The following is a 16051-nucleotide window of genomic DNA, read 5'->3' as shown; positions in this document are numbered from 1 at the left end:
ATTTTCACCTGGACTGAATGAATATTTATAAATAATTAACCAATGACATGATTTAGTATAGCCATCAGGTATTTAAGCACAGTGTTTTATGATTTCAGATAACACTGAGGAAGGCTGTTAAATTTTGTCTAGCTGAAACCAGTCTCTGTGCTTTTTACAATAAATAGTTTTACAGCTTGTTACAGTCTGCTGGCTCTTCATTTGGATGTTTGACTTTGGTTTGAGCCGTGCAGTTGTCTTACGTGCAGGATTCTCTTTGGTTTAATTTCTAAACCTTTGGTATGCCAAATGTCTCTGGCTGATACAGCAATCTTACTATAAGAGAGTTTGTGTGTGTGTGTGTGTGTGTGTGTGTGTGTGTGTGTAAGAGAGCGAGAGAGATAGAAATGCAAAATAGTCTTAGTAAGTTTCTATTACTATTGGCAAGACTGTGCTGAACAGCATTAGACAGAGTAAAATGGGTGAACTTCTGGGAAACTATTTTTTTGCCCCCATTTCTAGCTGTACAGGGTCACACTTATTTGGGTGCGGCAGGTGTTGCTTCTAGGTTGAGTCAGCAGGGTACATTTGCTTTACACTCAAGGCCAAACTCCTCATATGTCACTTGGGAACAGTTGTGGGGATTTTGAGACTGTAGGCTTTACTTTTGAGGTCCCTTAAATATCATTTATTTAGAAGAGTTTAAATCATCTGCAATCATTTACTAAACAGCTTATTTACTAAATTACAATTGTGTTTGAATTCCATTTTAACCATACTTCTCTATATTTTACTTATTTCTATATCACTTTCAATTATCCTGTGCTCAGTAATAAACATCTTAAAATATAAACAAAGATTGGAAATAAAACATGTGTTAACCCATTGCAAAAGCTTAAAATAGGTATGATGTAAAAACATACTTTATCTCATATCTGATGCAAAACCCTGTAGTTCTAAGAAAAAATAAATTTTACAAACATTTCTCAAAGATGTCCACAGTCTTAAAATTACATAAATCCAATGAATCCACAGCTCTTCTTTTACAGAAAATGATCAAAGTTGAATGATGTGATCATGGTTGTACCATACACATGGCAAATTAAAATTCCTGAATAACAAATATATTGACATAGTATTAACATCTGGAGTGTTTTTCCCTGGGCCTCCACTGAAAATTGGCTTTGTTTCAAGTTGGATTTTCTCGGTAAAATAAATGTTAAATAAATATATATTACATCTCCTAGAGAAAAAAAAAAAAAAAAAGTTATTCTCACACTCACTCATTCATGATTTTTCTTCTATTAGTTGTGAACTGCTTATGTTGCAGTTTTCCTGGCTAACTGTGAATGCTGAGTGATGCAGTCTGGACTGTCTGCTTTAGAATGAAATTACATTCCATAACATATACGGTTATGATTTACAGCCGACAGAATCCTATTACAGAGAAATACATCATTTTTGACTTGCCTGTTTACTGACAGAGGCAGCTCATCCACACAGCTCTTGATCTTGTTTTGAGCCTCTAAGTGAGTCATGTTCTCTGTGCCCTCACCATCAATGGCCACAATGAAGTCACCAACGTACAGATTAGCCAGTGCAGCCTTGCTCCCTGGAGTCACCTAACAATGACAAAAGCACAGCCATCAAGACAAATAAAGTACTGCATTGATAAGGAGGAGGTGCACATGACTAAAAATCACACAAACTCCAAAACCCAAGCTTGATGCATTCAAGTTTTATTTCAAAGGCACATAAACAGGATACAAGAATTATAAAAGATTCTCTGCTAGAGCTGAATGTTAAATTATATACATTTCACTTGGGTTGAGCATCATTTCACATTACTCCACTGTATGTCGGTCCATGTTTTGAAAGTACACTTTTCACTAAATTTGCCAGCAAATGTATTACACTGTGAGGTACTTTAGATATCATAAATCTTAAGACATTTTACGTAGTAAATCTGAAAAAGTCAAAGACTGAAAACTTCTCAAAGTAGTTACCCATTTTAACTTCATATAGATGGGGTAAGTTCATCAAAATGAACACCTACTAAAGTATAAAACAGGTCGTCTAAGGTTCACATCTAAAGTGTGGGATTAGTTGCCAACTTGTCCCAATCTAATAATAAGAAAGTCAAAATTCTGGCATTACCAAGTATAATGACTCTACAAAGGCTGTTAATCTAGGCCATGGAGAAATGTCCTGAAAGGGACAGAAAATATTTGTTTTAAAGAAAAAAATGTTTAGGAATTATGCATTGAGGTTTTCAACATAAAAAAAAATCTGAAAGCTTTTCTGCAAGACTAATATGAAAATCTCTGTCTAGCTAACCAAATCTCTTTCATCCCGCCACAAATTACTACTGTAATGTATATTATCTTAAGAGCATACTTTTGAAAATTTACCTTCATAGTAATTTGTGGTGAAGCAGATCAGTTTGTACATAACCATACAATGTTGTATCTAACTGCAGCAAACTAGCAACCTACACAAATTGCTGCTGCCAACAGTTTATTTTAGAAGAGGTTCTCCGTCAAGAGAGATTAATATTAAATGCTGCTGAAAATCTCAGAACTGGAGAGTTGGAAAATGAGAGAAGGAAGCAGAGAACTGGCAAATGGAAGTGAATACCAGATGAACACATGGTCTTGTGGGTACCAGTTTTGTCAGTCATTTGTGGCTGACACACAATGTGTGATCATAAATGTACAATGATTTTTTTTCTTAAGATCAAGAGTACAGTATCTTAGAGAATTTGCTGAGATATGGCGATCGCATGGTTACTATACTTGGAGTATCAGAGGGTGGGGCAGCACAACTTTCAATGTTGGATATGCGAGGCAGCTTTACTGCCTGCAAGAAATAATTTATCATGAACAAGCAAGCTTTAATAAACACTATTTCACTCTCAGTTCAAGACTTAGTGATTTCATTTCTGGGTGTGAATTACCAAAACATCAAACTTAAATTATAGAAAAAGTTCAGTGTGCATGAAGCTTAACACACAACTGATTTAGTGCACTTCCTTTCCCATTATTCTGCCTATCAGGTCCTGTGTTAAAAATGCTGCAGTTCAACATCAGTCCAGGCAGCAGTTATAATTTTCAAACATGCTGATGGATGTATTCAACAAAAAGCACTGGCTACAAAGCAAAGGGAAAGACTGTTTTAGAGAATAAAACTGATCTTTTCCAAAAAATTATCAAGGAAATCTTGGAAGTCAAGTGTTTAATGCCTTAGCAACTATATAGTATGGAGAAGGCTTAGTTATTCTGGAAATATCCTTGGGGGTGACACTTTACCATGAGGATGCTGATACTCAAAGCTTTAAAAAGAAGGGCACATCAAAATGCCAACAAGATGCAACACTACGGAGACCAAGAGTAAAACTACTGTTCTATACAAGAATCGGCATAATCGATGAGTGGACTAAATTGCTTCCAGAAAATTGATTCACAAAACATTTACGCCTTTTGCAGCTGCACACTTGAAGTTAGCAACTTTCCCTCTTAAAGTGCTCCTTTTACTTGATAACTCTCTCTGCAGCCTGCCACGTAAATTATCCTTTTACTAGCTACATCCTCTTCACACTCCAGATTGGCAACAGTCAAATCAGAAATGGAAATACAACATGTTTATTTTTAAAATCAATACTGCATTCAGGGTGCAGTCTTGCAATCTAGGCAGTTTAGAAACTGTCAAGGAGAAATTACATCAAAATTGTTATTGAAATGTGATCTAACAGATGAAGGGCCTTCTTTGTCTGCAGAAAATTGTCAAATATTTCACAACAAAACATGTTACAACTGACATCCAGATTGTTATGTAACTGAATAATATTAAAAAGCAGGGCTGTGTCCAGATTTTAGCTTTAGTGAAGCCTCTCCCTTTTACAAGGACTCACAGGTAGGGATTCATAGCCACACAGCATAGCACTAAGCATTAGTTATGCAAAGGGTGCAGGGTGTGAAGATAGGGGAAGGCTGCCAGCCTAGCTAGATAGAAGTTTGAAGATAATTCTGTCATTGTAAATATTAATGTAAGCCACAGACTTGTTCTTTTAAATGTGAAAAGACTGTATTGGATGTTGAACTGAAGAAAATGCAAGAACAGTGCACTCTGCTGTAAGAAAGCTGATAAGTCAAGCATTTCATGACCGTCTTTGATCTCAGGGCTTGGAGCAGAGTTGTATGGCTGAAGGAATTCTGGCTATTGTTTTGAGACCAGAGTTAATTGCTAGAATTGGCATGCATAATTTATTTTATTGTTCTGGCTTCCTGACCAGCTGCAAGATCAAAAGGGTTATTAACCTCTGAGTTTCTGTTAACCTGGGAACCAGAAAGAAATAATGTAATCTGAAATGAATCAGTGGTACTGTGTTATCAATTTAAGGACAGAAAGAATGAGAGCATTTGAGCATTTTTCTTGAGAACATCCAACTCACCAGCACTCTGCCAGTGTTCTATATGCAAGTTTATTTTAGAACTGTGTTCTCTATTCGATATAGCTAGGAACTAGGAAGATTAGATTATTTTTTTCTGCATTGATGTCAGAACTTTTTTACTGTATTATTTTAAGTATTTTTTGTGATCTCTGAACTCTTGACTAGCACTGTGTAGTAAGAAGTATTGTCTTATGTTTTTATTATTTATTATTAAATATTTTTAATAATTTCAACTGTGGCTGTTTTGTGTAGAGATAATTTAAGCTCTTCGAATACATTGCATGTATTTAGTGATATTGTACAAAGCCACTCCAATAGCCTTGCAGTTCAGTCACACTTACCATTTGGATAATATTGCACAGTATAATTGGACACCCTTTCATAAGGGTCTTTTAACAGCTGATTAATATTGGTGGGTGGTGGCAAGTGGTACTACTGTATAGTCTGGGGTAAAAGAGACAGTTGGATAACCTGTTTCAGCATTCCCCAGGAGTGTCTGTGTGGCTATATATAACTATCTCAAAGTCTGTGTGTCAGCTACTTGGGCAGGGACACTAAGCACTGGTTGGACAGAGAGGGTGCTGGAGGTTTTAGCTTTCCCATTAGGCTGAGATCTGGACCCTATAGTTGTGACAGTGGGGGGTCTTATTGGGGATCTGGAGAAAAAGGGAAAGACCAGCCCCAGACTGACTGTGATCTCTGTGTGCTCTTAAGGGAAATTGTACTTTACTGCGTATTTGTTATCTTTCCCAATGTGGACGCCCCTCGCTGATATTAGTGGGGAGGAATGAGGCTCCTTGATTGCTGGGCCAGTGCATGGGCGTCACACAGGGATTTAGAGAGAACACAATCAAACCTCCCAACTGTCAATATTTTGGAGGAACATTCCTATTTTCAGGACAAATATAGGGTGTTCCTATTTTTAGAGGTTTGCTCCTACCTTCAGGCTTGATTTAACCCTTTACGCTATTTCCCGAATCCACCTCATCACAAGTGATTTTTGAAGCCTGTCTGGTAAAACCACTCTAAATAATCAACATGTTATTGGCACAATAGTTTAAAGAAAGAGGACACATTTTACACATTTTCTACAAATAAATTAGTAGTGTTTCATGCTTTATCCATCCAACTACTAAGTGCACATATCATTTCAACTTTGATGCAGACTATAAAAGCACCAATTTAGTTTACCTTGCGTTATGCAAAATTTGTAAAAGTTTCTATGTTGGAATGACAAATAGAATGCTTAAAAATCACATCAAGGAGCATTTGTATGACATTAGGAGATGCGATCATAAAAATGCATTCTATAAACATGTACAGAGTATGGGGAATGACCATAATTTTGAATTGTTAGTACTACAGATGTATAAAACAAACTGTAGAGGTAGTGGTGTAAAGAACTTCACTGAATATATGGAAGATACTTGAATTACAAGCCGATAAGGGACTAGGTTTCAGTGAGAATATCCCTTGAAAACCAGTTTTGAAATCATGTAGTTATTCCCACTAATTTTTGTATCTGTATTTAAATGGTCTATTTTGTATATGGGTCTGAAGAAGTGTTCTACTGTGGAGTGAAAGCGCTAACCTAACCTGTGTTTTTATACATTATTAAACTGTTGGATTTTATACTTTTACTGTCGTGATCCGCTGGTTTCTGTTTTCTACTGTTGATTAGCGTGTTTTACTGGAACTAATTCACTGCACTAGTTGTCATTTCAGTCTTCCATCCAACAACTTCCTTTTTCTGAAGTAAATAGTCATTGACTGTGTGCCATAATTTTGAGATCCAGTGCATTAAAGTCTACAGATTTTATTTTTACACAGTCTCTGATAATGTACATATATTTTTCTATCATTTTTGCCATGTGTTTCTGAGTAGGCGGAGTTGGGTGCTATTTGGTACTCAAATTATACGCTAACTAAAAAGTCAGAATTTTTTATGCTCCTATTTTTCAAGGGCCTTTGTGCTTATTTTCAATGTCTGCAGGTTGAGAGGTATATGCATGTAATGCATTGTCATCTTAGCAGTGAGCCATACTGCAAAGAAAACTCCCTGATATTATGAATACCAATCACAGTGTCAGCACTTGGATCACACAGTTGTTGATATAGAATCACCCAGCTCATGGCAACAAACCTAGGTGAAAGGCTCAGAGCAGCTTAGCCAGATGAGTGGTGGACATCATAATAAACTGGGGCCTCTGCCAGTTCCTAGATAACACAGACATTGCAATGGTAAAAGGCAAATCTCTAACATAAGAGAATAAAACAATGATTTATAGACACAGTGTGGCTGTTGCTTTTTGGAACATTCACTGGACTTGCCTGGAATCTGTGGCGGATGCCACCACAACTGAGATCAGTCATGTAAGGAGCCTGCGTCTGGAAGAGAGCCAAGAACCATCTCATCAGCTTAAAGCAAGGTATTATTGACTATTTTAAATGCATTAAAAACACTAAATATAGCTCACTTATAATCATACTGAAGTGCAGTAGTGTCACTAAGATACACCAAGTAAAACTTTTTGTAAGTGTTTGCTCATTACAAAGTGGTTGAGAAGTTGGGTTCTTTTTTGGAATTACTTTGGCATCTGGGACTTGGTCTAACTGCAGCCATACTCTACTAGCTTGTCAGCAGCTGAAAAGCAAGACAGAACCATGTGACATCCGGCATACACACTTAGCCTTGTGTTGTGCGATTAAAGCTACACTATGCTATGCATTACACCTCTCCTCTTAAGATAATTGCTTCAGCAGTTAGTGTCAATAAATACTCTAATATGCTACTTTGTCAACGTCACATAGTTTACACAAATTTTTCAAACAAGAATGGAGAATCGGAAGCTCATCTGAATGTTTTTTTTCAAATAAAATGAATACACATTTAGTAGATAGCAGCTATAAACTCTGTCTTTGCTATCATATGTTAAAAGGTCATGCCTTCTCCATGGCTTTTTAATGATGCTTCCAAACCTAGACACTTGAGTCCCTCATGTTATCTGGAGACATGTGAGGCACTTAAGGCAAGTCTGGGACAGAGTCAAGATCAGGTGATCCAGTCTCCATTAAATGACATGTTGGTTAACACAAGGTAACAATAAAGGTAGATGTACACCTCAGGAATTGTCCATTTCTCTGGCAACTGTGTCGCATCTTGGCTAAATCTGTCCTGAACTGGACTTTTCAGCCATGCCAGTATTTTAAGTTGAGAACATTCAAGCCTTGGTGTCAGACCATCTGGAGTTTCAATGACACAGAACCCTCAGGGCATTAATCTGCTGTAGTGGAATGTTCCGATACTATTAGACAACAATCCTATACTATTATCATTTTTGCTGTCTGTATGGCTCTTTAAACCTTCTCATTTACCTGTGGATGGCCTGGTGACAAAGGCAGTGTGATGACCTTCACAAGTTTGGAAAAATGTACAAAATCTTTGACTGTAGAATTAAAGACCACCATCAGACATGAGAATGTCACCATGTTGGGGAGGCAACTATTTTCATAAGTAGAATGACTAAGAATATGTACTTTAGTTTAGTGAAACAGTTTCATAGATGAGCTGCTGACTGCCCTTGAACTGAAAAAAGTCCACAGCTATTTTCACACCTCAACTCCTACAATTTCTGTCATACTGCCACGATCTTTGTCCCCAGATTTATCTTGCCCTTCCAAAATTTATTGAAGTTGCTTGAAGTCAAACCTGTTTACTGATGCAAACCTTACTACATAAATAAACCTAGCTTACACAAAGATTCCCCGTTACTAATGATGTAGGGACTAGTATACAAACACCTTTTATTGGAAAAATAAGAAAGTACTTCTCTTGCTATGATTTCTTAAAGGCCAGTGCTATGATTTAATGCTTAGAGGTTAAGAGGAATGACTTTACTGCATGGATTTGAGAATATACTACAATGGCTTTAAGGGTGCTTTTCAGAAAGATGTTGGAGATTTGACAGTTTTTGACAATACATACCAGTCCAAAACTGTATCGTGTGCCCTTTCTTTATATATGGCAATGCATAACTGTGCTTTACGGATTTTTTTCCCCAGCATTTTGTTATATACCTCACTGGCATAACAACCCTGCTGGGTCTTGCATTATATTTACACTGGAATTGGACTTTTTTTTACATCTGGCTATCATGACAGTTCTATATTTTTAAGCATTTGTAGTTCTACTTCTTGTTCAGTGAAGACTTTAGTAACACTGTCAAGCTAGTTAGCACATTGGTTCATTTGATATTTTTGGGCAGAGTCATTTGCATTTTTTTGATACCCCATCATTGCACACTGCACTTTGCTTACAAGTAAAAACAAAACCAAAGTGTACTTAATCTAAGAATCTTGTACCTCACAAGCTTGTAGACTGATGCCTCTGTGACTGAGTGAATCATCTCCAACGAACATGCAAAATTATGTTCTTTGTGAATCATTGACCTCTTGGGCATGCAAATCACAACCTCAGAGTAACATTCAACCAGACGGCCTACATTGCAATGTCTAATGTTTGCGCTTGAACTGAATTCTCACACTCTGAAATTATTTCATCATGCCAAACTGCTTTAACACTAATGTGTCCAAGGTTGCCATATTGACACAAATTGCAACAGTAAATGTTTTTACATGCACAATAGTTTTTTTCTGGGCAAAGGCTTTACTTTTCCATGTTCTTTTTGCCTCTGTGCCTCCCAAACATCAAACTTCTGCAGATGAACTTGAGGCAGTTTGATCCTCCATAGTGGAAGGTCCCAGAACCACAGAAACAAAAAGCCACCTTAAGGGGTTATTATTCAGCAGCCATGAGAGTTGTTTTCATCATCATCATCCCAGAACATTTTAGTGGCCTAATTCTGCCAATATCACAGTGGGGACCCACAACTCCCTCTTAATACAAGTGCACACTTACGTGCTGTCACTAATGCAACTACTACCAGACCTTAGCTTCATCAGCCAAATCCCCCCCACCCCCCCCCCCCAACCCGGATGCCTATACAGTCATTCCTCTTTTCAAGGGATTGTAGCAGCATGTGTCCTGCTTGTCCCACCTTCCCTACCAGGACGGGCATACCTTTTCCCCCGGCCAGCTACATCAAACACCCAAGCCAGTAACTGAACTCTGGTCACCTTTCCAGTTTTATCCCTCTATCCCAGAACTGGTTAAAGCTTTAAATTTATAATCAGAATAGGTGAGTAATTAAGCTTTACACTGACAGATAGCTTTTCAAGTCCATTTCTCACAATTCTCTGAATGCACTCTTAGTCGTGACATTAGAGTATGCTCCAGTAGCAAGTTCAAATGCAACAAGTCTCCCATTTATAGACAGCTTGCCATTCCACTGATTTTTAACAGTGACAACCCTACTGAATTTATATGCCTAGTGAGAAAAAAAAAAAAAAAAAGGAGGGGCACACAGTGCCTACACTTGTTTCAACTCTCTTCAAAAAATGTTCACCTTCAGACTTTCATAGCTCAAATAATTAGTTGAGTCAAGGACTATAAGGCCATAGTTCAATTTAAAACAGTCAACACAAAACACTGTTTCCCTTTTTTCTCTCTAGACTTGAAAAAAAATGGTGAGGCAGTTCATGCTTTCTACTTTCTCTAGTAAGTTTTGGACGTAGCATCTTGTGCCGAAAGCCATAACCTGGAACAAAATGAATTGTGGTTGCTGAAATGGATGTTTTTCATTTTTAACTGAATCAAACTGTGTGCATCACAACAGATTGCTTTACTGACATGCTGTATGAAGCATTTCCTACATTGGACTTGGCCCTAATAAATGTTGTTCTGCCTATTATAAGCAGATTTTTGCTACATTTTAATTTAATTTAATTTATACCGAAATCTTCAGCGACCTTTTCCTTTTGTACATCATTAAGTTCTGCTGCTCTTCTCATATTTACAATGTGAGCCAAAGTTAATTCACCCCCTTAACAGTTAAGTCTTGGTTTGTTATTTTAATGCCTTAGGAGATCATGTCTCCCAAAAATGAATCCTTCAGTTCATCAAATTTGGACTTTGACTAATTAGTTTAGTCACATATACATCGATAAAGTTATAAACCCTAGCTTCTTACAAAGAACAAATAGAGAACAAAAGGCAATTTATTTTTATACTCAAGATTAGTTATGCTTGGTTCTTAAAAAACAGTACAGATGAGATTTGTCTTTAGTGCCAGTCAAATTAACTTATTGCTCTGCAGAAATACTACAGATCACATCCAGCTAGGTGAAAGAAAGCTGCAACTTGTACCTCCAAAATAGGGATCGTTGTAAATGTTGCTCTTATAAAACTTAGAAAGCTGCTAGAACAACAAGATGCATCTTAGCATGCATATGAAGGATACGAAGTCTGAAACTCAAATGCATGTCATTATTTAGTGACTAGGCATGACTGCGTGTGTATGTGTGCCTTCTGTGGAAGGTTGGGCGCCAGGCTGGCAACTCAACACCGTAAAACTCCACTGCCAATCATGAGCGGACAGGTGATCTGCTGTGGTGACCCCTAACCGGGAAAAGCCGAAAGAAGATTTAGTGACTTCACTCCTCAGTGATTTGTCAGAAAACCACAAATTTTATGAGGAACAGACCAAGAATAGGAGGCAAACATCTTAACATTCTGTGAAAATCTGGACATTTGAGATGTATGCCTCCATTGTATACGCTACTTAATGCTACTTTTTATTTTCTAGTAATATATGCTTAATTTACAATGGGCACGCTGGTCTGTCCAATCAGCATACTTATTTTTGAATAGTAATGGAGCTAACATTGTATAAGTAGTGTTATAGAATTAATTTTACTTCAGAAAGAGTATATTACTTCTCATTCTTTTATTCGATCAATGTCTCAGGTTAACAGTACTAACATTTTAAAAAGTGTCTGTGGTTGTCCCTGATAAATTCTGTTTTTGTCTCTGACTGGTTGAGAGCTATATTACCTAGGATGAAACATTTTTGGAAAAACAAATGAAATGGCTATGTTGTCCACAAAAAGACATTTAAAGAAATAATTGCATTATTTGAAAGGCTACATCACAGAAAGTAACCATCTTGTACCAAATATTTCCACAAGTAATGCTGGTTGAGTTACATATAGTACTGAAAATAAGCAAGAATTCCAAAGAATTCCAAACAGTGCAACACTGACAGATTCACCAAATATTGTCCCACATAGCTTTACACAACTAAATAAACATTTAGTCCATGTGTAAAAATTGCAGACCCCCCTTGTGTCTATGTTGCACTTCATCCTTGTCCCATCCATGACACATGCATAAAACTTTTCACATCCAGTACATTGTGCTCAACAGCAAACACAATGCTGAAATATTAATCTGTTAACCACATGCAATCTTGTGTACAACAAACAAGATACTTGGAATACACTCGAACATATCATGGGCATAAACTCAAGCCAAAGTGAAGCATGCGCCCTGGCAAACCAGCAAAAACAAGGGTTTACCCCCCATCCTCCTGTGCTTTTCTAGTTCCTGAAAGACAGGATTTTGTTTTGTTTTTTTTTATCCTCCGCTCCTCTATTTGAGTCACTTACCAACACACAAAAATATGTACTTTCACACCCCTCCTTAGACAGTCTCCCACTCCCCCACGTACAGCACACTGAATATAACCATTCTTAATACAACACAATCTTTGGCATTCATTGAAAAAATACAGCGCCTCCCACAGTGCAGTTCAACTCTTGGCACACAAGGCATTTACAAAAATACTTGCTCTCTCAGAATACAGTTCAATCTCTGGCATATGTTCAATATGTGAATTGCACCCCACAACAATGTAGTACCATCTCTGATGCATATACAAAAGTATCTACCTACTCCCAAAGTCACAACTCTTTTGTGGTCCACATACTGTATTAAAATTGCCCCCATGAAGGGGGGGGGGGGTTCTCCCCAAAAGAAGCATTCCAAGCATCCTTATCTTGGCACATACACATGACAAATTTCCAAAACCCAAAATAAAACCAGCTTCACGTTGGCATACAAACAAGATGTATAATCCTTCCACACACAAACGCACTGTAAATGGCAGCTTCATCCTAGCACATATATATTACATGTACCCCTCCAAGTACAAAGAAGCTCCTCCTGCACATACGTGACAATTTTTTCTGCTGATCTAAAGAAATAAACCAGGGTTGAACAACATTTGCAGAAAAAGAAATGGCCATAACAGTTGGAGCCAACATTACTTACCTGCCCTGTTCATAACCTCCTGTTCTTACAAAGAAGCATCGTTCCCAAGATGAATCAAAATAGTTCCTCCCAAACCTGTTGCAGTCACATTCTGATCTCAAAGAAATTTGTGGAAACAATACATGCACAACAATGTTCAGTAGGAGAAGTGAATGTTAAGGGATGGCAGGAATTGTGCAATTTATTTAACAATGGAGAGAATGAAAATTGATCAAACAAAAATGTATGTATACTTTGTGCAAATAGCATGCATTATGGCTTGCTTTCTTTTCTATTACTTTATGTGCACCCATGTCACTTTTTTAAAATGTCATGTTTAATAAAAAAAAAAAAAAAATAAAGTTACACATTTATGGTCCCCCATCTTCACTTGTACTCAACACCAGAAGACTGGTCATAATGCCCTTATGCAGTTCAACATGTATATACATTTTTACATTTCCATCCTTTACAGTTATCATATTCAAAATTAATCTGTTAAACCCAATCAGCACTCTGATGTGCATCATACCCACATAATGGTTGGTTCCCAATATGCATATCAGACAATCCTTCCAACACTGACAGTGCCATCCACACCAGTATTATTTTCCCCGTTTACCCCATAGTAGTCCGTCTCACACACACACAAAAGATCAATCGGGCAATGCTTTTCATGCTGAGTGCTGTTTTTCTATGCTCTACTGCCCAAAACAGCACTGTGAATCCAAGTCAAAACCAAAGATTATTCTTCCACGAGGGCCACTGACATCCACATCCCTTATGCAAAGGGAGACCTCTCCAATGTACCAATTTATTATTACTTGGAATCAGCACAACTCAGGACAACAGCAATTTCCATGTGTCGATTTTAGAATTGGTCTGACAGGCTTCATAATTTCTGCTTCAATTAATCTGGCCCTGCCCAATCCAGGTGATACCTCTGGTATAGTACTTGTAACACACCCCCTCTCACCTTACTGTTCTGACAGCAAAGATGTACACAGCAAATGGTATTATGACAAATCACTCATTTATGGAAAATCCATGCATATACAATCTAGTAATTCATGAAAAAAATTGAACAAATCGCATTACAATAATGATACAGTACCACAGGGGGTACAGCACAAAACAACTCCTACAAAGGCCAGCACTGCTCTGAAGTATTCGTATACAGCCATAGTGGACATGATGGATGCAAGTGACAGCTTAAGTGACATTCGGTCCCCACCATTTAACCACTCCCATGCTGCTCTTCCTAACTGGACTACATTAGCCTTTGTTTGTGCTTATGAAGTTTACAGGGGCCAAAGGCACAAAATGGATGCCAAGATTTTTGTTGTGCAGCTGCTATCTATCTCTGCTACCTCTACCATCATCTTCAAAAACCACGCCAACCACAAACAAAGGGTTTATGCAGCATACCACTCCAGTGAGAACAGTCTACAGGGCATATTGTGGTGGCAATTAATCTGGCATTATGAACTCTATAGACCAATGTCACACTCCAACATTATTTTTGCTACATCTAGTGCAAAGTCTCCTCTCAATGTTAAAACAAGCAAGACCTTTTGAAACTGAAGCAACACATAAGGTAATTAGTCTTTCTGAAACCAAGGAGACTTGGGTGATTTGATAATAACTAAGTGCAAGCATGCCCCCTTCCACACAACATACGCACATATTAATACCACACAAATCAAGAAGAATTTTAAGTACAGTTGGGAAACACTGCAGTGAGCTGCCCTGCAGTACCTGCATTAACATGCAACACAATGCAGTCTAGTAACATCACTCTTATCAAGCTCTCATCATAGAAAGCATGAAACAATGTTAAAATTCTAGCCAGATTTTCATTATAAAAGTAGTACCTGCCTGTAGTAATTGTATATACATGGGATAAAGAAAGGTTTCTTTTTTTATGTAATAAGATAGACATTTATGTAGAAATTGATCCTGTGCAAATTGATATTAGTGGCATTAAGCATTCAGTGCATCAGCAGAGCAAATACAGCAAGTCTTAAAAAGACATACAAGACAGGCTAAAACCAAGTGGATCATAGAACATTCCCCCCCTCACAAAATGAGCATGTAGAGCAGGAAGTTTTACAAATGAGAACAGTGATTATACTCTCTAGTCTCTAGCACATCAGGAGATGGAAAATGAGACTCAGTCCTCCCAGGTGTCCTCGTAGATTATACATCACTTATTTGTCTTTTAATAAATATGTCAAAAATAAAGTAGTTAAGGCAAAATGTCAAGTTTTTCTCATCAAAAAGTGGATTTTGTCACTTTAATCATACCCAAAGAGCACCAGATATAGACAAAACAATTTGCAAAGAGAGCAAACTCAGACATTGGGCATCTGCAGCTTACTGACCCAAACCCGTATGAGTTCATGAAGGGCAGGGTCACTCTCCTAAACCTGGACTTCAACAGAGTCTCTGTGGCCCTGAAGGCAAATCGGTGTATACTGCATACCTTAACCTAGCCAAAACCTTTGAGGTCATTCCCTACTCAGGCATCACAGACAGGCTAGCCAAGCATTATGTAGATCCCTATGTTACTAACTAGTTAGCGTTCTTGACATTTTCTTCCCAGAATTCCAAGTTGATGTAAACAGTCTTTGCTGATGAATGCAAACATGGTGCCATCATAAACCAAGATGTACGAATAATTGGTGCCAAGACCATGACCTCAAACTAAATACAAAAAAAGCAATATAGTTACATTTGTAATGTGAACGCCTGTTCTGCTACCATTTCAGTGGTACCCCACTTGAAAACTTACATGCACAAGTGACCAGGATACATTTGCTGACAATGAGCTCTCTATCACCAAGAAGAAAATGTCCTTACCTTGCCCAGCTGATTTCCAAGGGTACATATGTTCTAAGCCCAGTGATACTACCATACCTCCCATCTCATCCAATAGACATTACTAAATGCAAATCTCTCTTTGGCATGTATCCATCAGACACTTTTTTCTAACATACCCTAATATTTCCTTACTATGAAGACAAAGTCTAAGCTCCATTTCTTATGCTGACTGCCTCAAACTCCTGCCCCTCTTTTCGGTCTCCTATAGACTTCTTCAGGGTGATCTAGTTTTAGCATACAAGGCCTCTAAAGACAATATCCTGGACAGCCTACTTCATATTCGCAAAAGTAGGAACATCATGAATACTCACATTAAAAACCTCAACCTTCACTGTAAACAGTACCTGCTACTGAAAGCTCACCCAAAGAATGACACTTTTATGGCAAAGACTTCCCTTGTACATGAAGCAAAATGAATTCCTCACCCTTTTAAGTACAATCTGGATGAAAAGAAAATACACCACCAGTCCCCCCACCCATATTTCCTAATGTAAATGGGTATCATGAAATGGGAACTGCTGTATTTAGGC

General features: G+C 37.7%; 1 protein-coding gene across 3 annotated transcripts in view; it reads right to left on the bottom strand.

Annotated features, from left to right (window-relative positions):
* PDLIM1 (PDZ and LIM domain 1) overlaps nucleotides 1-16051 on the bottom strand; it is an 872789-nt gene that overhangs the window by 644279 nt on the left and 212459 nt on the right. For all 3 annotated transcript variants that reach the window (XM_044056148.1, XM_044056147.1, XM_044056149.1), the window contains exon 2: nucleotides 1450-1601. In XM_044056148.1, the coding sequence (XP_043912083.1) occupies nucleotides 1450-1601 (152 nt within the window). The remainder of the gene's footprint in view (nucleotides 1-1449; nucleotides 1602-16051) is intronic.

Source organism: Protopterus annectens, chromosome 14.part0, assembly GCF_019279795.1.
Source record: "Protopterus annectens isolate FY-2018-M chromosome 14.part0, PAN1.0, whole genome shotgun sequence".
Taxonomy (NCBI): Eukaryota; Metazoa; Chordata; order Ceratodontiformes; family Protopteridae; genus Protopterus; species Protopterus annectens.
This window is presented reverse-complemented; position numbering and strand designations above follow the sequence as displayed.